The 21,234-nt window shown below is 42.8% G+C and overlaps 1 protein-coding gene across 2 annotated transcripts in view; it reads right to left on the bottom strand.

Annotated features, from left to right (window-relative positions):
- Window positions 1–11,114: 11,114 nt before the first annotated feature.
- RIOK1 (RIO kinase 1) overlaps window positions 11,115–21,234 on the bottom strand; it is a 28,610-nt gene continuing 18,490 nt past the window's right edge. For both annotated transcript variants that reach the window (XM_031012615.3, XM_031012616.3), the window contains exons 13-17: window positions 18,720–18,785; window positions 17,719–17,838; window positions 16,217–16,270; window positions 14,767–14,919; window positions 11,115–11,823 (exon numbers count right to left, since the gene is read on the bottom strand). In XM_031012615.3, the coding sequence (XP_030868475.2) occupies window positions 11,713–11,823; window positions 14,767–14,919; window positions 16,217–16,270; window positions 17,719–17,838; window positions 18,720–18,785 (504 nt within the window). In that variant the 3' untranslated portion in view covers window positions 11,115–11,712. The remainder of the gene's footprint in view (window positions 11,824–14,766; window positions 14,920–16,216; window positions 16,271–17,718; window positions 17,839–18,719; window positions 18,786–21,234) is intronic.

The raw sequence follows: 21,234 nt of genomic DNA, 5'->3' as shown, positions 1-21,234 counted from the left end.
TTTTTTTTTTGAGATGGAGTCTCACTCTGTCGCCCAGGCTGGGGTGCAGTGGCATGATCTTGGCTCACTGCAACCTCCACCTCCCAGGTTCAAGCAAGTCTTCTGCCTCAGCCTCCCAAGTAGCTGGGACTACAGGCGCCTGCCACCACGCCCAGCTAATTTTTGTATTTTTTAGTAGAGATGGGGTTTCACCATGTTGGCCAGGCTGGTCTTGAACTCCTGACCTTATGATCCACCCACCTCAGCCTCCCAAAGTGCTGGGATTACAGGCGTGAGCCACTGTGCCCAGCCAATTTTAAAAATAAATTAAAACAATTTAACAGGAATTTAGTATGAAAAGAAATGAAAAATTCACATGGACTTTTTTTCAAGCTCAAACAAGAGATTTGAAAGAAATGTCACACTTGGAGGTTGAGTAGAAGTAGCTCAGTGATGTTCTTCCATCTTTGGTAGAAAAGTTTGAGGAACAAACTTATAAGCTAACAAAATATTGTTGGGGAAAAAAACAAGTATTTTACGTCTCCTTTTATTTATTCTTAAGAAGTCTCATTTTCCCCCATACTCTGTATTACTAGCAACTGTATTTAAACCAATTGGAATGGCAATTTTAACTTTTTGTTTTTGTTCTTCAGAATTAATATTCCTGAATATGAAATTTTAAAGAATCTTTGTGTGTGTGAGACCAGATCTCACTCTGTCGCCCAGGCTGGAGTGCAGTGGTGCGATCACTGCTCACGAAACCTCAACCTCCTGGGCTCAAACGATCCTCTCACCTCAGCCTCCTAAGTAGCTGGGACTACAGGCATTCACCACCACACCCAGCTAATTTGTAAATTTTTGGTAGAAGTGGTGTCTCTCTCTGTTACCCAGGCTGGTCTTGAACTCTTTGTCTCAAGAGATCCTCGGCCTCCCAAAGTGTTGGGATTACAGGTGTGAACCACAGCATCCAGCTAAAAAAGTATCTTATGTGAAGTTTAACTTAGATTCTGGGGGAAAGTTCCTTCCTTTGTATATTGTTTTATCCTATGTATCACATATCCACTAACGGAATTTAAATTTCCTATCCTACCAAAAGGTGGGTGAAATTAATGTAAATATTTGACCCAATATATGCAAAATATTACCATTTCAACATGTACCCAACATTTAAAAATTATTCTATACATTATATATGTCATACTATCTTCATAACCCAGTACGTATTTCACACTTACAATCCAAACTAGCCACATGCAAACGCTCAGTAGTCACATGTGGCTCCTGACTCCCTGCTGAAGAGGGCAGCTCTAGACCTGTCAGATGTTTTGTCAGTTCAATGTTATTTTACACGAGAAAGCTGAGGCCCAGAAAGATGACGTGAGCCTCAGCAAATTCATCAGCATTCACCCTCGCAATCTAAGGCCCTTTAAACGTCTATTTTTGTTATTGTTATTCTTTTGTTAAAGCGTGCTTTTTACTTATTTTTTGAGACAGAGTTTCACTCTTACTGCCCAGGCTGGAGTGCAGTGGTGAGATCTCGGCTTATTGCCATCTGCACCTCCTGGTTTCAAGCGATCCCCCTCAGCCTCCCCAAGTAGCTGGGATTACAGGCACGTGCCACCACACCGGGCTAATTTTGTATTTTTAGTAGAGACAGGATTACATGTTAGGCTGATCTGAAACGCCTGATCTCAAGTGATCCGACCGCCTCAACTTCCAAAAGCGCTGGGATTAGTGTGTCACCAAACCCAGCTTATTTTAAAGTAAGCCAAATCCTGATTGGATGAACAACTTCTGAAAAATGTTACTGACTAGTTCCTTAGGCGTTCTTCAGTGAGGATTAATTTCAAAACCAGCCACTAAACAGGCCAGGTGTGGGGACTCACGCTTCTAATCCTAGTGTGTCCAGAATTGGGGTGTTTTTGGTCTGACTTAACGAAGCCGCAGACTCTCGCGTTCAGTGTCACAGTTCTGAAACGTGGCGTGTCCGTAGCTAGTTCTTTCTGGCATTTTAGATGCGTTGCAAGTTTTTTCTTCCTAGAGGTTCAGTAGTCTCGCTAGCTCCGAAATGAACCTATAGATCTTCGTGCTAAGTGGTACAGGTCTACTAAGGTCTACGCGTACTGAAGTTGTCTGTTCTTCCTGGGGGGTTCAGAATCTACCCTGACTTATAAGAGCGAAGCAGCACACTCTCAAAGTGAGCGTTACAGCTTAACAAACACAATGCAGACCCAAACACTGAGCACTGACAAAAATTTATTGCAAATAGTGAAAGAACAAAGCTTCCACACTGTGGAAACAAGACCTAAGCAAGTTGCCGCTGCTGACTCAGGCAGCCTGCTTTTATTCTCTTATCTAGCCCTACCCGCATCCTGCTGATTGGTCCATTTTACAGAGAGCCGATTGGTCTGTTTTACAGAGAGCTGATTGTCCGTTTTGACGGGGTGCTGATTGGTGCGTTTACAATCCCTGAGCTAGACACAAAAGTTATCCACCTCCCTACTAGGTTAGCTGGATACAGAGTGTCCACTGGTGTATTTACAAACCCTGAGCTAGACACAGAGTGCTGATTGTTGCATTTACAAACCTTCAGCTAGATACAGAGTGCCGATTGGTGCATTTACAATCCCTTGGCTAGACTTAAAGCTTCTCCAAGTCCCTGCCAGAGTAGCTAGATACAGTGTCAATTGGTGCATTCACAAACCCTGAGCTAAACACAGGGTGCTGATTGGTGTGTTTACAAACCTTAAGCTAGATACAGAGTGCTGATTGGTGTATTTACAATCCCTTAGCTAGACATAAAGGTTCTCCAAGTCCCTACCAGAGTAGCTAAATACAGTGTCCATTGGTGCGTTCACAAACCATGAGCTAGGCACAGGGTGCTGATTGGTGTGTTTACAAACCTTGAGCTAGAGACAGAGTGCTGATTGGTGTATTTACAATCCCTTAGCTAAACATAAAGATTCTCCAAGTCCCCCCCCCAGACTCAGGAGCCCAGCTGGCTTCACCCAGTGGATCTCGCACTGGGGCCGCAGGTGGAGCTGCTTGTCAGTCCTGCGCCGTGCGCCCGCGCTCCTCAGCCCTTGGATGGTTGATGGGACTGGGCGCTGTGGAGCAGGGGGCGGTACTCGTCGGGAGGCTCAGGCCGCGCAGAAGCCCGGGATTGGGGGGTGGCTCAGGCATGGTGGGCCGCAGGTCCCGAGGCCTGCCTCGCGGGGAGGCAGTGAAGGCCCGGCGCGAAGTCGAACACAGCAGCTGCTGGCACAGGTGCTAAGCCCCTCACTGCCCGGGGCGGGCGGGGCCAGCTGGCCGCTCCGAGTGCGGGGCCCGTGGAGCCCACACCCACCCGGAACTCGCGCTGGCCCGCAAGCGCCGCGCACAGCCCCAGTTCCCGTCTGTGCTTCTCTCTCCACACCTCCCGGCAAGCTGAGGGAGCCGGCTTCGGCCTTGGCCAGCTCAGGAAGGGGCTCCCACAGTGCAGCGGCGGGCTGAAGGGCTCCTGAAGTGCCGCCAAAGTGGGAGCCCAGGCAGAAGAGGTGCCCAGAACGAGTGAAGGCTGCCAGCACGCTGTCACCTCTCACTAGCACTTTAGGAGGCTGAGTCGGGCGGATCACCTGAGGTCAGCCTGGCCAACACTGTATTGGGAACACAATGTTGAGAACAGCCTGGCCAACATTGTGAAGCCCCGTCTCTACTAAAAATACAAAAATTAGTTGGGCGTGGTGGCAGGCGCCTGTAATCTCAGCTACTGGGGAGACAGGAAAGAGAATCGCTTGAACCCGGGAGGCAGAGGTTGCAGTGAACCGAGATCGTGCCTTTGCACTCCAGCCTGGGAGACAAGAGCGACTTTGTCTCAAAAAAAAAAAAAAAGCCACCAAACATGCCCCCACTATCACCAGGGTCTGTTGATGTAATCCTTCTTTGAGGGGAATGCCTGCTGTCCTGCACAGTCTACAGTTCTGGCCCTCAGCAGCCTGTCCTCCGCTTGCTTGAGTACAAGCTAATAATCGGAACCCAAGAGCACACCTCCCTCTAGAGGAGCAAACATTATTGCAAAGCCAATGAACAATTCCTATCGAAAAATTAAAATAGCACAGGGTAAAAAGTTGCCTTATGAGATTATGATTCATAGAAAAGGCATACCTGACCTGTGTGATCATCAACACTTTCAACCCATTTATTTTATTTATTATTTATTATTTATCTATTTATTTTTTGAGATGGAGTCTGGCTCTGTCACCCAGGCTGGAGTGCAGTGGCACGATCTCGGCTCACTGCAAGCTCTGCCTCCTGGATTCATGCTATTCTCCTCTCTCAGCCTCCCAAGTAGCTGGGACTGCAGACATCCGCCACCACGCCCGGCTAATTTTTTGTATTTTTAGTACAGACGGGGTTTCACCGTGTTAGCCAGGATGGTATCAATCTCTTGACCTCGTGATCCGCCCGCCTCTGCCTCTCAAAGTGCTGGGATTACAGGCATGAGCCACTGCGCCTGGCCATTTTATTTTTAATGAACAAGTCCTTTTAGGATTTGTAATTCCAACCTGGCTGTTCCAAATCATTTGTTTTGTTTTTTTTTAATAACAAAATTTTAAAGATGAAATGTTATGACCATCTAGACCAAGTTGGACTAGATAACCCAATTCCCTCAATTTACAGATGAGCAATTTCCCCCGAAAGGAAAGAGGCTTGCCCAGTTCCATGGCAGGTTGCCAGTAATAGCCAAGAGAGGGATCTTGGACTAAAGTCGGCAACCCCATTTCCCTTGAGCAAGGTTGACAATATTTACATGCAGAGGCAGCCGGAGACAACCTCCCAACATTGCTGTCATATTGGTACTATTTAAGGAAAAATCAGATTGGGCAAGACTGAGTACCCACTAACAATCACACCAGTCCCATGGGGCTGGGGCACTATTTCACAACCTGTTGGAGGAAAGGATCATGGCAGTGTCACTGTGGGAATTTGTCAGGCTGTCAAGTAGGCCGAGGTCTTGTTTAAACTCAGGGCCATCTCTTGGAATCAAAAGCTCTTTAAATTTATCAGCTATAACATTTGGGGAGAGATGATGACGTGTGAACACACGTCTTGATTTCATAAAGCTTCCCATTTTCCTATTTTCTTTTCTTTTTTTTTTGAGACATTGTCTCGCTCTGTTGCCCAGGCTGGAGTACAATGGCATGATCTTGGCTCACTGCAACCTCTGCCTCCTGGATTCAAGCGATTCTCCCACCTCAGCCTCCTGAATAGCTGGGATTACAGGCACCTGCCACCACGTCCGGCTAATTTTTGTATTTTTGTAGAGACAGGGTTTCACCATGTTGGCGAGGCTGGTCTTGAACTCCTGACCTCAGGTGATCCACCTGCCTTGGCCTCCCAAAGTGCTGGGAGCCACCATGCCCGGCCCCATTTTCTCACATATTGTGATGATTTGGGATTAACTCATTAGGTAATCTTTTTTTGGCTGAGCCCTTTGGATGATAGTCAAATGGTCTCACATGGTCAAGATTAAAATAGCAACATTCCTCGATTATCTTAGTCTAATTTAATCTTAGTCTAATCAGTTCCATTGGCTTGAGTGCCTTCCGCACCAAGGGTCAATGACAAAACAGGCTCTGCTGCAGGGTGTAGCACCTGAGCCCACAGACCCGACTCCGGCTGCCATTGGAAAACATGGCCGCTGGTCACAGGGAGGGTGTGACTAGAAGGTGCAGATCAACCCATGTCGACTCCTTATTTTCATTTTTATGAACGTGAGGGGTGTGATCCATGGATGGAATAGCCTGATCTTTGTTTAGGAAACACAACATATTATTCAGTTAAGTATTTATTGGGCATTGACTATGTTTCAGGCACCATGCTAGGAGCAGGGATACAAAACAAAACAAAGACAGATATCCCTGCATTTGCGGAGCTTACACTATAGGCCGAGGTGGAAGGCGAGGAAAGAGACACGGTATGAATAAGTAAATTCAACATGTGAGTTTAGGTTGTTAGAAGAGCTATAGAAGAATAATGCAAGTGAGCTGACAAGGCACATGGGGCCTTTGGGAAGCAGGCAGGATGGCAATTTCAAATAGAGTGGTTTGAACAGGTCTCACAGAAGTGGTATTGCCTCTTTTTTTTTTTTTTTTTTTTGAGACAGAGTTTCACTCTGTCGCCCAGGCTGGAGTGCAGTGGTACGATCTTGGCTCACTGCAACCTCTGCCTCCCAGGTTCAAGCGATTCTCCTGCCTCAGCCTCCCGAGTAGCTGGGATTACAGGTGCACACCACCACTCCCGGCTAATTTTTGTATTTTTAGTAGAGACAGGGTTTTGCCATGTTGTCCAGGCTGGTCTTGAACTCCTGACCTCAGCTGATCCACCTTCCTCAGCCTCCCAAAGTGCTGGGATTACAGGTATGAGCCACCGCGCCTGGCTGATATTGTCTTTTAAAACAAGGATCAGGTTGGCAAAATGAATTCTATCTGCATTTGTTCAATATACAAGTTATCTTACTGCATCCACTAATAGAATCTAAATTTCAGAACCAAAAGGGCATTTCATGACACCAAGCTAGGTGAGTACTGGCATTATAATTCTGCCTAGACCTATCTTCTTAGCTCACATGGTTTAACCTGATGCCTAGGCAAAAGAAGTTACTTAAAAGTAGTAAGTAAAATAACAAATACATAGACACTTGTATAATATAGCACTACTATGTGATAAGCCATGTTGAGTGCTCAATATACTTAAACACATTTTTAGAAAACATTTTATTGGCTGGGTGTGGTGGATGTAATCCCAGCACTTTGGGAGGCCGAGGCAGGAGGACTGCTTGAGCCCAGACGGTCGAGGGAGGCTGAGGCAGGAAGATCACTTGAGCCCAGGAGGTCGAGGCTGCAGTGAGCTAAGAAGGTGCCACTGCACTCCAGCCAGGGCAAGACAGTGAGACGCTCTTAAAAATTGTTTTAAAAAACCTTTTTCTTAGAGAAATTTTTATATACAAAAATAGAACAGTATTATGAATCCCCACATATCCATTACCCAGCTTTAGCAATTATTAACATTCTGCAAATCTTGCTTCATCTACTGCCACTTTTCTTTAGAGACAGGGTGGAGTATTTTAAAGCAATCCCAGACATCCTATTCATTAAGACTCAGTAGATACTTGGAGGGAACACATTTTTAAAAATGTAACCACAATGTCACTATCATATGTAATAAGATGAACAATTCCTTACTACCATCTAATACATATTTCATTTTAACTTTCCTTTTTTTTAAAAAACCATCCCAATTTTTTTTACAATTGGTTTGATTTCATCAGGATCCAAATGCAGTACCCAGCATTGGGATATGTGGTCTGAAACCACTTGTGCTTTCTTTTTTTTTTTTGAGATGAAGTCTCACTCTGTTGCCCAAACTGGAGTGCAGTGGTGCGATCTCCGCTCACTGCAACCTCCACCTCTCAGGTTTAAGCGATTCTCCTGCCTCAGCCTCCCAAGTAGCTGGGATTACAGGCATGTGCCATCATGCCCAGCTAATTTTTGTATTTTTAGTAGAGACGGGGTTTCACTATGTTGACCAGGCTGGTCTTGAATTCCTGACCTCGTGATCTGCTCGCCCTGGCCTCCCAAAGTGCTGGGATTATAGGCATGAGCCACAGTGCCCTGCCTTCCATTTTTTTTTTTTTCCTTATGGACTCTCCCTTATTCCAGATTTGGTTGTGTCCTCATAGGATCATTTATCCTGTTCCTGCGTCCTGTGTTTCCCGTAAACTGCTAGTTACATCTAGTGGCCACATAGTTCAGGTTCAACGTTTTTAGGGGCAGGTGAGGTATTTTACAAATGTTTCTGTGTACTTCCTTTTACATCACAACAGGAGCACCTATGGGGCTGGCTGCTCCGCTTTCAATGACAAAGCAATGGGTTCGGGTACTATCAGCCTGATCCAACCATTGCAAACTTTCCCACCAGCTCTTCTCAGCATCCTTCACAATAATCTATGAGGGAGGTGCTACTATTTCTTCCACAATGGTTACAGCATTTGCCTTCTTAATGGTGTCAGGGTCTGAGACCCTGCACCACCTTCTGCAACACTATCAACTGGGACTAAGATCTCTGGAAGGCATAGATGCAAGATAGTACTTCTTTCCTTACAAAACTGGCTTTAATGATTTCATACCAATATTATGGTTTCCCTTGAAACAGTTAAAAGCCTTCATGTCCAAGGCAACACAAACCCAAAGGATATGAAAGTTAAATACTCCAACCAAAATGCAGGGAATGTGACACCCTAATCCCATTTAGGAGACAGAATGTGGAGAGTTCTTGGTTTTGATCCCTGTGCTTGAAATCTTCATGGGAAACTATACTTGAGGAGAATCTGCTCACGCTGCCAATCCTTTTAGCTCTTCCATCAAAAAAGTAAACCTCAGAAATCAAAGTAAAGCTCTGAACAGTCAAGGTCTTTATTTACGATGTGTATAGACCACTAGAAATTAGACAGCATATCAAGCTTTTGAAAATGAAAAGGATTTTTTAGAGATAGCATTCAGAGCCTGACATTTGAGATGTCCTTAAATTTCATTTTTACCTGCATCTGGAGGAACTTTAATCTCTTCCTTTTCTGAGCCAAAAGGTTAATGAAATCAGTCACAAAACAGGATGGGCCCACAGCCAAGAAACAAGCTGCTAGCACAGAATTAAACAGAATACTCATGAAAAGGAAAGATCTCAAACAACTCTTAGTACCAAGCTATAAAGTTTTTCAACATCTTAGGTCTGTCTTCATCAAGTTAGCGATAAAGCTGAAGAAAACTTGATGTTAGCCAAGAACCATGGATTGATACTTGACCAGACCTGGGCAAAGAGCTGCCACCGTTCTCATTTCTTCACTAAAAGACCACATTCAAATGGTGGTGCTGGCTGGGAGTGATGGCTCACGCCTGTAATCCCGGCACTTTGGGAGACGAGGTGGGCGGATTACCTAAGGTCAGGAGTTCGAGACCGGCCTGGCTAACATGGTGAAACTCTGTCTCTACTAAAAATACAAAAATTAGCCAGGTGTGGTGGCGGGCACCTGTAATCCCAGCTACTTGGGAGGCTGAGGCAGGAGAATCACTTGAACCTGGGAGGTGAAGGTTGCAGTGAGGCAAGATCTCACCACTGTGCTCCAGCCTGGGCGACAGAGCGAGACTCCATCTCAAAACAAACAAACAAACAAACAAAAAGAAATGGTGGTACTTTCAGGCTGAGAAACATTCTATTCCTGAACAGGTTTATCAAAGGAAGAATAAGAGTGACAGCAGCATAGGAAAGAGCTGTAATTTTGTGCTTCAAAGAAGTTACCCAGATTTCTCATAGTAAACTTTTAGAAACATCTGCATTATTTTGATGGATGAGAAAAACAACAAAACATGAAATCAGATATATCTACAACCACCAAAATAATGTCCCCAGCTTTGGGCCAAGAGACCCAAACTTCACCTTTCCAAATAGAAAGTAACTGTACAACCAATAATCCGTTAACACTAAAACCTGCCAAACAATCAAAACTCAATTGTTATCAAGTCAGCAAGCAGCCCTGCTAGTTGTTTGCCTAAGATTAGGCTCCTTCTAAGCCTTCTGATGAGGATGATAATTTCAGACAAGGTTGGCAAGAATACGATGAGTGGCTATTAACCAGCCACAGCCTTATGACCCAGAATCCAAACAAGGATACAGCCACATGAGCAAGAGGGGTATCAGAAAAGCTTTTCTCAGGTTAGAATCTTCATTACCAACTCTTGATGTTTTACAAGTCACTTCCTCCCAGCAGCAATGTAAGAGAATGAACTGCCCCACAATCTGGCTATTGCTACATCTGGCCAAGTGGCACTGATTCCAAGCTTGGAAACTGCATGAGATTCAGCAAAAGACAGCAGTGAGCAGCTTGACCTCCTAATGCAAACATACCATGTCAGAGAGTAAGACCAAAACAAACACAAGAGTTAGAAGATCCTGAAGATAAACTCCCCAAATGTGTGCAGGATTGATATCTGCTTTTGCTTTTTCTTTTGTTGTGCTAACTGTAGACTATTTTAGAGGGATTATTTTTGTGTTTCATTGAAATTATATTTCATATTTTGAACTTTAAAGTCAAAATAAACATAAAGAGCTCAAATGATTTCCCCCTATAACCCACTGTCAAATAAGCAGGGGCAAGCTTCAGTTTAAGTGAAAACTAGGGGTTGATTTATAGAAATTATTTCTAAATGCAATGACTACAATAGTCACTTCCAACATAAAGTATATCATTAAAAAAATTAAATTGGTAATTTCTTTTAGTATCTGTACTATGTTGCGATGTAAGGTTTTATTTTATCTCACCCTCCTACCCTCCCCAAACCTGCTCCCGTCCACAGTCTTTCCCATCACAGTAAGTGGCAACTCCAGTCATTTCAGTTGCTGCTCAGGTCAGAAACCCTGAAGTCACCCTTCACTCCACGCAATCTCATCTCTTCCCTTAGAATGTGCAACCACTTCTCTCGTTTGCCACCATCCTATACCAAGCCATCAGCGTCTCTTGCTTGGGTTTACTTCAATGAACATACCCACTGGTCTCCCACCCTTGCTTCCTGATCAATTCTCCACAGAGGCCAGAGTAATCCTTTTAAAACAGAAGTCAGATCATATCACTCCCCTGCCAAAACCCTCCCACAGCCGTACACTATCTGATTGCATCTACTACTTTCTCCCTTGATGATGATGTCTCAGCCCTGTTTCTGGAAGATGTCACGTACACTCCTGCCTCAGGGCTTTGCAACTGCTGGTTGTTCTGCCTGGCATGTTCTTCCTTCTTGTTATGCAAACAATTCACCTTCTTCAAGTATTTGCTCAAATATCAGCCCTCAGTAAGGCCTTTCCAAGAACCCTATTTTAAACTGCAAACTCCTTCATCTATAGGCGCCCTCTCATCTCTGCATTATTTCTCTCCATAGAATTTATCACCTGCTGATACACTGCTTTTTACTTACTTTGGTTAATGTCTTATCTTCCCATCAAAATGTAAACTACTCAAAGGTAGTAATTTTTGTCTAGTTTGTTTTCTGCTGTATCCCCAGCAACTAAAATACTCACATTTTTGATGAATGAATGAATATGCCAAATGATTGAATGTAAAAAACTTTATGAACTGAGAGGTCCTAACTCCAAAAAGAACATTAAAGACTAAGTGTAAGAGCATTACAAATGATCACCAATACACACAAAGGCAGAGTTGCAGTGAACGATTAAATCAATAGCCAGCTGAACTGTGGGTGAAATTCCCTTTATAAACATGGCCTTATAATCAGATGACCTCAGATGGGTCTCTGGTGTGTACAAAGAAAGCAAAACCAATTTTCCCATGAGTGCCTCTGGACACTCATGTAAGAGTTACAGATGTTGACTACATTTAAACATTTATCATGCTTCCAAAAACATATTTGTAAGAGAAAAAAATATAAAAATAAAAATGTACAAAGTTCTTTATTAAAATAATAGCTTAAATAAATCCTCTGTCAACACCAGACAGAGTCAGTGACTGGACCTAGACTCTAGAGCTTAGAGCTTTTTACATAGTTACATGAAAACATTTGAATCCATCTTCACAGACAGTGCCACGATGACAATCTGGTTAAAACCAATAAGCCATCTTCCAGATGCAGCTTAGAGTTCAGGCGAGAAAAGGAACTGATGAAAATGACTGTACATAATATGGTTCTCATTCTATTTGCCTTTTTTCGTCTTGGCTGTCTTCTCCTTTCTTTTTTTCACATGTTTAGGAATTTTGTTTTTTCTTTTCTCTCTCTGGGCTTCCTTGACTATCTTTTTTCTTTCCTGTAAAAAACAAACAAAAAAGCCAACTTTCATTCATTTGGAGTATGCATTTTTTGTTTTTGTTTTTTGTTTTGTTTTGTTTTTCAGACAGGGCCTTGCTCTGTCGCCCAGGCTGGAGTCAGTGGCGTGACCATGGTTCACTTCAGCCTCCACCTCCTGGGCTCAAGCAATCCTCCCACCTCAGCCTCCTGGGTAGCTGGGACAACAGGTGTGCACCACCACACCTGGCTAGGTTTTTTTGGGGTATTTTTTGGTAGAGATGGGGCTTCGCCAGATTGCACAGGCTGGTCTCGACCTCCTGGGCTCAAGTGATCCACCCACCTTGATCTCCCAAAATGCTGAGATTACAGGCATGAGCCACTGCACCCACCTGGAGTATTCTTATTATGATTATAACTAAATAAAATACACACATAGAAGAATAAAAGTGAGTGTAATGTAAAGAAAAGAAAAGAAAATGATTATGGGTTGGTGGAGGAACTTGGGGTGAAAACTGTCTTTGAGCTTTTTCTTTTTAGAGACAGGGACTCACTCTGTCACCCAGGCAGGAGGGCAGTAGCATGACCATTGTGCACTGCAGCCTCAAGCTCCTGGGCTCAAGCAATCCTCTTGCCTCAACCTCCCCAGTAGCTGAGACTACAGGCATGAGCCACCATAACCGGCCTTGAGCTTCCTCTTTTTTTTTTTTTGAGACGGAGTCTCTGTCGCCCAGGCTGGCATGCAGTGGCGTGATCTCAGCTCACTGCAAGCTCCACCTCCTGGGTTCACGCCATTCTCCTGCCTCAGCCTCCCAAGGAGCTGGGACTACAGGCGCCTGCCACCACGCCTGGCTAATTTTTTGTATTTTTAGTAGAGACAGGGTTTCACCATGTTAGCCAGGATGGTCTCGATCTCCTGACCTCGTGATCCACCTGCCTCGGCCTCCCAAAGTGCTGGGATTACAGGCATGAGCCACCACGCCCAGCTGAGCTTCCTTAATAGAAATGTGAAGACAGCCAAACAGAAATATCCCTAAGAATGTTATTAAATGTTTGCAAATACTTTTCTTTACAAGTTCCATATTCTAACAGAAATAGACATTGGAAAGAGACAAAATATGGGTTTCTAGTAGACATATGAGAAAATATGCTAGCAGCTGAGTATGTCCCTCAGAAGTCTTGGGACCCACATCGTATAAGGTTTAAAGGATTGGACTAAGATGGAATAATAATAGTTACATAGCATTCAGTCAGCAGTGTCTCTTATGTCTATGGCTAGGGATTAAAGAAATACAAGAGTCCCTTCTTATCCATGGGGGATATGTTCCAAGACTCCCAGTGGATGCTTAAAACTGTGGATAGTGCCAAACCCTATATATACTATGCTTCTTCCTATGCATACGTACCTATGATGAGGTTTAATTTATAAATTAGGCACAGTAAGAGATAATAACTAATAATAGAATGGTAACAATATACTATAGTAAAAGTTATTTGAATGTGGTCTCTCTCTCCAAATATCCCACAGTATCATACTCATGTGACAGTAGCTTCTTCATTGGCAGATGCAGCCTCTCTGGTAATTTTTCTATTTTTTAGTCCAAACCTATTCCTGAATCTGTGTAACTATTCCTTACAGTAAGTGGCCTGGTGTCACTCATTTCAGGGGAACCCTTGCTGAAACCTTTGAAACCTTCGTATAGGCTCAGTGCTTTCTGGTGCAACATGGTGCCGTCAACTGGAAGATGTTTTTGTTTACGTCTTTCACCCACAAATTTCATGCCTTTTCCATCTTAATTAAGCACTTATCACATGCTATGGTCCTAAGTTTTGCAGTTTGGGGTGAGACAGCAAAACCAGCACAAACATCTTTTTCCTTCTCCACAATGTCACGGATAAAAGATTCTTACCAGCAACTTCAGCATACGATTCTTTTCCTTTTCTTATTTATTTTTTTGAGACAGAATCTCACTCTGTCACCCAGGCTGGCGTGCAGTGGCATGATCAGCTCACTAGAACCTCAAACTTCTGGGCTCAAGGGATCCTCTTGCCTTAGCCTCCCAAGTATTTGGGACTACGGATGCTCATCACCAATGTTTTAATAGAGACGGGGCATCACTCTGTTGCCCAGACTGGTCTGGAGTGATCCGCCCTCCTTGGCCTCCCAAAGTGCTAGGATTACAGGCATGAGTTCCTTGTTAAGTCAAGAATGGTCACCTTTCCACTTTAAGGAAGCATTTTATGGCTTCTCTAAAGCATACCTGAAATTCCAACATCACTACTCCTGTGATTTACAGTCGTTATTAAGCAAAGTAAGGGTTACTTGCACACAAGCACAACATCACAGCAGCTGAACTAATAGCCCAGAAGGCTACTAAGTAACTAACGGGTGGGGAGTGTCGACAGTGTGAAGACGCTGGACCACGTGATGATTCACATTCCAGGCAGGATGGTGGAGGACAGCATGAATTTCATCACACTACTTAGGACAGTGAGCAATTTAAAACTTATAAATTGTTTACTTCTGGAATTTTCCATTTAATATTTGCAAACCAAGGCTGACTGCAGGGAACTGAAGCAGTAGAAAGTGAAAGCATGGATGGGGGGACTATTATATGGTCTTTCAGATTCCAGAAACATCAAGCTGGGCTATCAATCCCCCTGAAATGGCTCTTCAGTATTTACCCTGGGTCAACTCTAACATCACTTGTACTTCATGTGAAATGTACTGAATTTAGTGCGTGCTCTCTCTAGACAATGCCCAAGGTGCTCCGATGAGCAGCCCAATCTCAAGATAATGTTACCACCAAAAGTCAAGTTCACACTTAGGTATTAAAACTGTAATTAGAGGTACTTTTCAATAATGTTTTCAGCCATCATAATCTAGCTAGATCCTTGAGCAAAGAGAAATAAGAGCAGCTGTGCTCCCACGCTAAAGAAAAGGGGAAGGTATTTCATTGCTTACTTTTTTATCAATGTCAGGGTCCGTGGTGTGTTTCTTGGGGCGGGCATGGTCTCCCTGCTCTTCAGAGTCTGTGTCAGAGCACTCAGAGCTTCCAATATCTTCTGAATCAGAACAAGTCCTTTCCTCCACTTGATTTTCTAGGAGTGCAGGGACCTTGAAATTATTAAAGAACCATGTTATTCTAAACAACACATAAACCAAGTTATGTGTTGTTGTTAAATGTGTTAATGCCAGAATTCAGATTTTAGGCTCGCAAATATATGTTAAAAACTAACATCCTGTACTGAAACATCAAAACATCAGAATGAACATCAGGAGGGAAACATGAAAGTAGCCACTCCAAGTAAGGCTCCAGAACATACTCAAATGAAGGAACCAGGGCTTTACTGCGTGACCTAGACCAACAACAGAGCTGTTCTCCTTCTTTCAGCTAATCAGGAGCATTTAGTTGGGATTGGGAAAGAGGCAAAATATACATAGAGGTAGAAAATAAAGATTTATATGGATAACTTCACAGCTGTTTTCCTGTGAACCACATTTCTAGCAATAAACTAATCCAATTGGGAGGGAAAACAATATTCGAAGAAGAGAAATTTTCATTACTTCCTGAAATTTAGCAGTTGTCTAATACAGCGCGTCCTAGCACTTTCTAAGAGTGAGGTTTCCTTTTTATAAGAAAAAAACAGATCTTTAGAAGTCAATCGTACAACAAGATTTTCTAGCTTGCTGCAATAAAATCTTCATGCTCTGGAATCCAAAGCATAACTTCCTTATGACACCTGTTATTATAACTCAGAAATGCAAAATACCAGAATTCCCCTAATTCAATTCTTTCCACAGAAAAGACATCATTTTAAGAAAGCAAACTGTGATCTTTTATTTAAGTCTTCAATTAGGAAGATTTAAAAAAATAAAGACTGCTTTTATGACTGCCTAAGTTAGAATTACTTAATCCCTGCCCTTCTAAAACATAAAACAAAACAAGATTGTTTTAAGAAGAAAGAACATTACAGGAATCCAGCACAGCAGGACTTGCTGAAATCATGAGATTGTTCTTTAACAAGTAATACCCTGGTAGGAGACCACATTCCAAAGTTCTCCTAAGCTGGTTGTAAAACCATCAAGAAGCACAATGGCTATCATTAAGAACTCCACAAATGATGACCAGGATACAAAAAGATAAATACCTCACCTGCAATCACTGAACAATTCAGAGACAGAAAGAAAAATAAATTAATTTCCAAATTACAGTGCTGTGTTTAGAAAGAACACAAAAATGGCATTTCTGAAGATGTCCACAGACTTTGAAAGCAATTATAACATTTTAACAATATAAAATAACATTTAGTTCTAATAATATTAAATAATAATAAAAAACAGTATGACTAGAGTTTATATCCTTTAAAACTGTTTTTTCACATAAACAAACAGTAACACATGTTCTTCATACCTTCTGAACTCCTGACAAATCTTTCTTCAATCCTGTAACAGTCTGGTATAGAATCTTATAACCAAAAGGAAAAAAAAAAAATAAGGATCAACATAAAACTAGACAATGAAATATGCATATTGCACTATTAAGAACAATGTGGGTTAAATAATATCTCCTATGATTATAAAAAGGTATCTAAAATTAATCTCACTGTAACACAGGAAGTTTATAATATTGATATTATTTCTGTCTACCAGATCTACTGGCCAAATCCAACCAGCCACCTGGTAGTTGTTTTTTTTTTTTTTTTTTTTTGAGACGGAGTCTTGCTTTGTCGCCTAGGCTGGAGTGCAGTGGCGCGATCTTGGCTCACTGTAACCTCCACCACTTGGGGTTCAGGAGATTCTCCTGCCTCAGCCTCCTGAGTAGCAGGGATTACAGGTGCCTGCCACGATGCCCAGCTAATTTTTGTATTTTTAGTAGAGACGAGGTTTCACCATGTTGGCCAGGCTGGTCTCGAACTCCTGACTTCAGGTGATCCACCCACCTCGGCCTCCCAAAGTGCTGAGATTACAGGTGTGAGCCTCCGTACTGGGCCTTTTTTTGTTTTTTGAGACAGAGTCCCGCTCTATAGCCTAGGCTACAGTCCAATGGCGCATCTCAGCTCACTGCAGCCTCCGCCTCCCGGGTTCAAGTGATTCTTGTGCCTCAGCCTCCCCAATAGCTTGGATTACAGGAGCACGCCACCATGCCTGGCTAATTTTTGTATTTTTAGTAGAGACAGGGTTTCACCATATTGGCCAGGTTGGTCTCGAACTCCTGACCTCAAGTGATCCGCCCACCTTGGCCTCCCAAAGGGCTGGGATTACAGGTGTGAGCCACTGCGCCCAGCCTACCTGGTAGTTTTTACAGATAAACATTTGCAGTCAATTTGAAGATAGCAAACACAAACTTTGAGCCCCAATTAAGCGAAATATTATCTGCCCCACATCAAATAATTCCACTCTTCTTTAGTATACTTGTATTACACAAAAGTGTATTCAACTATTATTAAAGTATTTCTAATTTCACGAATAAAAATTGAGGGTGAATTTTTTTCTCTCTTGTTACATAAGGACCTACGTAATCACCTCAATTTTGTTTCTTGGCTTGCAAAGCCTAAAATATTTACTATCTGACCCTTCACCAAAAAGAAATTGTTCCGGAATGATGTATGTTAAAGAAATATATGTTAATGGACCTAATATAATAACCATTAATAGCCTAGACTTCTATCTGAATCTTGTTTCTACAATTACAGCTTGTTGGATTCATTCAAATGTGTTACCTCCTCTCATAAATTCCAAATAATTCCCTTTGCGTTCAATGTGCACACAAGTTAACACAGATAGAGTTAGTCATTTCACTAGCTCAGAAGCCAATATTCAAGATTAGGGGAACTTAAAAGGCCCAGATAGGTTTGGGACAGTCCCCTACTACTTTTGAAGAGCTGCTTGCTATATACAAACCAAGCTACTTACATTATCTTGTTGAGCATTCATGGCCATGTCCTCTTCCTTCAATTTCATAATTATGTCCATATCCCTCTCATAATTTTTCACTTCATTCAAGGTTCTAGGAATATATGCTCGCTTAAACACCTAACAGAGAGGAAAAGCAAAATCAAAACTGTTATTCATACACTTCTCACATTCACACAGCATACTCCTCCATCAGGTTACAGGGGAATCTATATATTCATTCATCCCCAACACTGATGCTTGGCTAAGCTGTCTGCACACACTGGGGTATCCCATCTGTGATGTGGTGTCCCAAAAGTAACACTACTAATGACAGAACACTAAATTTTGCATATGACTTATTTTAAGGAAGGGAAAAAAACATTAGAGCTGATTCAAGATTATCCTTAGAATAACACTTCTCCTTCATTTTTGTTCCAAAAAGCTTTTCTGAGCAGGAGGGAAAGGGGCGGAATTACAGTTGGCAAGCGCTGCCTGGCTATGCCTTACGAAACATACCCAGCTGCTAGAGTGAAAAAGGTGGAGAGCTGCCGACAAACACAGGGCATCTCATAGTCAACCATTAAGAGTTGTGAGAATTTTTTTTAAAAGCCTACTATGGCTCCTTCACAAAAAAACACCCTGACTCATTCTTATCAAAGCATAATATTTAAAATCTATAACATTTCTAGAATCAATATTTAAGTCATTTAAAAACTCACATTTGCAAATAAAAACAGGCTTTTCCTTCTTGATGCCTATATCCTAACAGGCTCTTTAAAAAGTTTCTCCATCTAGGACAATGGGCTAACAGGTTGCTGAGTGGACCAATACAGTGAAATGTAAACTATCCAACTTGGCTCACTTAAATCATTTACTATAATATATCTTAAGGAAATATTACCATCATTTGAAAAAGCTGCTTATCTATTTAAATCAAGTTTATGCTCTAGCAACATAAAAAAAAAAAACCCTCAAAACACAAGTGTTTCCAAAGGCTGTGAATAGATAATAAATCCTACCTCTTCATCCACATGATCTTGGCTAGACCTTTCTTCCTTGGTCCTTTGAGATGCTATTTCCATGGCCTTGGAAAGAAAACAAAAATGACTTTCTTTTATATTTAAACTGCAGAAGGCACATCCATGTCCCAGTTTTGGTATAAATTTGTTCCAATCTTTTTAAGTATCGCCTCCTCACACTTAGGAAAGCATTTAGTGAGGTCTAATGGTACAAGTTAGCTTTCCAGCACAGACCTCACCAAAAAGGCTGCCATCAACCCAAAAGTAACAATAAATCAAACTCTTCTAGCCTAGGGGGATCCCTAGCCCCCCTTTTTCAAAAGTTATGCTACTTTTACTAAATTTAAATAATTAGCTTTTGCATTTAGTAAATGCTTTACCATTTACTAAAGGAATACAGAGACCTAAAGAAAGAAAGAACCATTCCTTAAATCCTGAGCAGTCGGCGAAGGGAATTGCAAAGGCTGGCTGTAAATCTTGAACATACAGCTCTATTGCTGCTGCAGTATAAACCACCAAAGAAAGCTCTCTGAGCAAACAATGACTGAAACGAGGGTGACAAAGATTCCAAAGGGTTCTTTTGGTTTGTAAAACTGAGTGTTCTCTTCTCTATATAGAAGAAAGGAAAAAATAGTGGGAGCAGAGGGTTTTTTTTTTTTTTTTTTGAGTTTAGACACGAAAATCAGTGCTGACCCAGGCACAGTGGCTCACGCCTCTAATCCCAGCACTTTGGGAGGTGAGGCCGGCAGATCACCTGAGATCAGGAGTTTGTGACCAGCCTGGGCAATATGGGGAAACTCCGTCTCTACTAAAAATACAAAAATTAGGCCAGGTGCGGTCTAATCACAGGCTCATGCCTGTAATCCCAGCACTTTGGGAGGCTGAGGCTCACGCCTGTAATCCCAGCACTTTGGGAGGCTGAGGCTCACGCCTGTAATCCCAGCACTTTGGGAGGCTGAGGCTCACGTCTGTAATCCCAGCACTTTGGGAGGCTGAGGCGGGTGGATCATGAGATCAGGAGTTCCAGACCAGCCTAGCCAACATGGTGAAAACCCGTCTCTACTAAAAACACAAAAATTAGCCAGGCATGCTAACATGCACCTGAAATCTCAGTTACTTGGGAGGCTGAGGCAGGAGAATCACTTGAACCCGGGAGGTAGAGGTTGTGGCGAGCCGAGATCGTGCCACTGTACTCCAGCATGGGTGAGAGAGCCAGACTCCATCTCAAAAAAAAAAAAAAAAAAAAACCACACACACACACACACACACACACACAATTAGTCAGGAGTGGTGGTGGGCTCCTGTAATCCCAGCTACTGGGTGCCTGTAATCCCAGGTACTGGGGAGGCTGAGGCAGAAGAACTGCTTTAACCTGGGAGGCGGAGATTGCAGTGAGCCGAAATTGCACACTGCACTCCAGCCTGGGTGACAAGAGCGAAACTCCGTCAAAAAAAATAAATAAAGAGGCCGGGCGCGGTGGCTCACACCTATGATCCCAGCACTTTGGGAGGCCGAGGTGGATGGATCACCTGAGGTCAGGAGTTCAAGGCCAGCCTCACCAACATGGAGAAACCCCATCTCTGCTAAAAATACAAAATTAGCTGGGCATGGGGGCGCATGCCTGTAATCCCAGCTACTTGGGAGGCTGAGGCAGGAGAATCGCTTGAACCCAGGAAGCAAAGGTTGCAGTGAGCCGAGATTGCCCCACTGCACTCCAGCCTGGGCAACAAGAGGGAAACTCCATTTAAAAAAAGAAAAAGAAAAAGAAAAAGAAAGTCAGTGCTAAGTTAAAAAGTTGAGGAATAAAAATGACACACTTATTTATTCCATTAACAGATGTGATTGCCTACTATGGGCCAGATATTGAGTACTTGGCAATAGAGAAAACTCCTGTTCCATAAAAGTTCATAATTGAGGGTGACAGAATTAAGGACTTAGTATAATAAGTGACACAGTGTGACTAATTCTATTATAGTTGTAGGAGACTACACCTATGAAAACAATTTCTGCTGAAATCCCCCTCCAGAGAGCTTTCTAACCGGAGCTTTAAAGTTCACCAGGCGGAGCAAAGTTGAGCAAAGGCAGAAACGGGAAGGTATTGCAAGGAAATGGAAAAAGAGGAAAGGACAGGATAAAACCTGAAGACCTGGCCAGGCAAGGCGACTTATGCCTGTAATCCCAGCACTTTGGGAGGCTGAGGCAGGCGGATCTCCTGAGGTCAGGAGTTCGAGACTGGCCATGGCCAACATGGTGAAACCTTATCTCTACAAAAATACAAAAATTAGCTGGGCATGATGGCAGGTGCCCATAATCCCAGCTATTCAGGAGGCTGAGGTGGGAGAATCACTTGAATCCAGGAGGTGGAGGTTACAGTGAGCTGAGATTGTGCCACTGCACTCCAGCCTGGGCAACAGAACGAGACTCCATCTCAAAAACAAACAAACCTGAAAACCTGTGTAGGGGCATAAATGCCATGTGTTCAAAACTCTATGATTCAGAGAAAAAAATAAAAATA

The sequence above is a fragment of the Gorilla gorilla genome, chromosome 5, assembly GCF_029281585.2.
Source record: "Gorilla gorilla gorilla isolate KB3781 chromosome 5, NHGRI_mGorGor1-v2.1_pri, whole genome shotgun sequence".
Lineage (NCBI taxonomy): Eukaryota > Metazoa > Chordata > Mammalia > Primates > Hominidae > Gorilla > Gorilla gorilla.
Note: the sequence above shows the minus strand (reverse complement) of the source record. Positions and strands in the feature narration are given on the sequence as shown.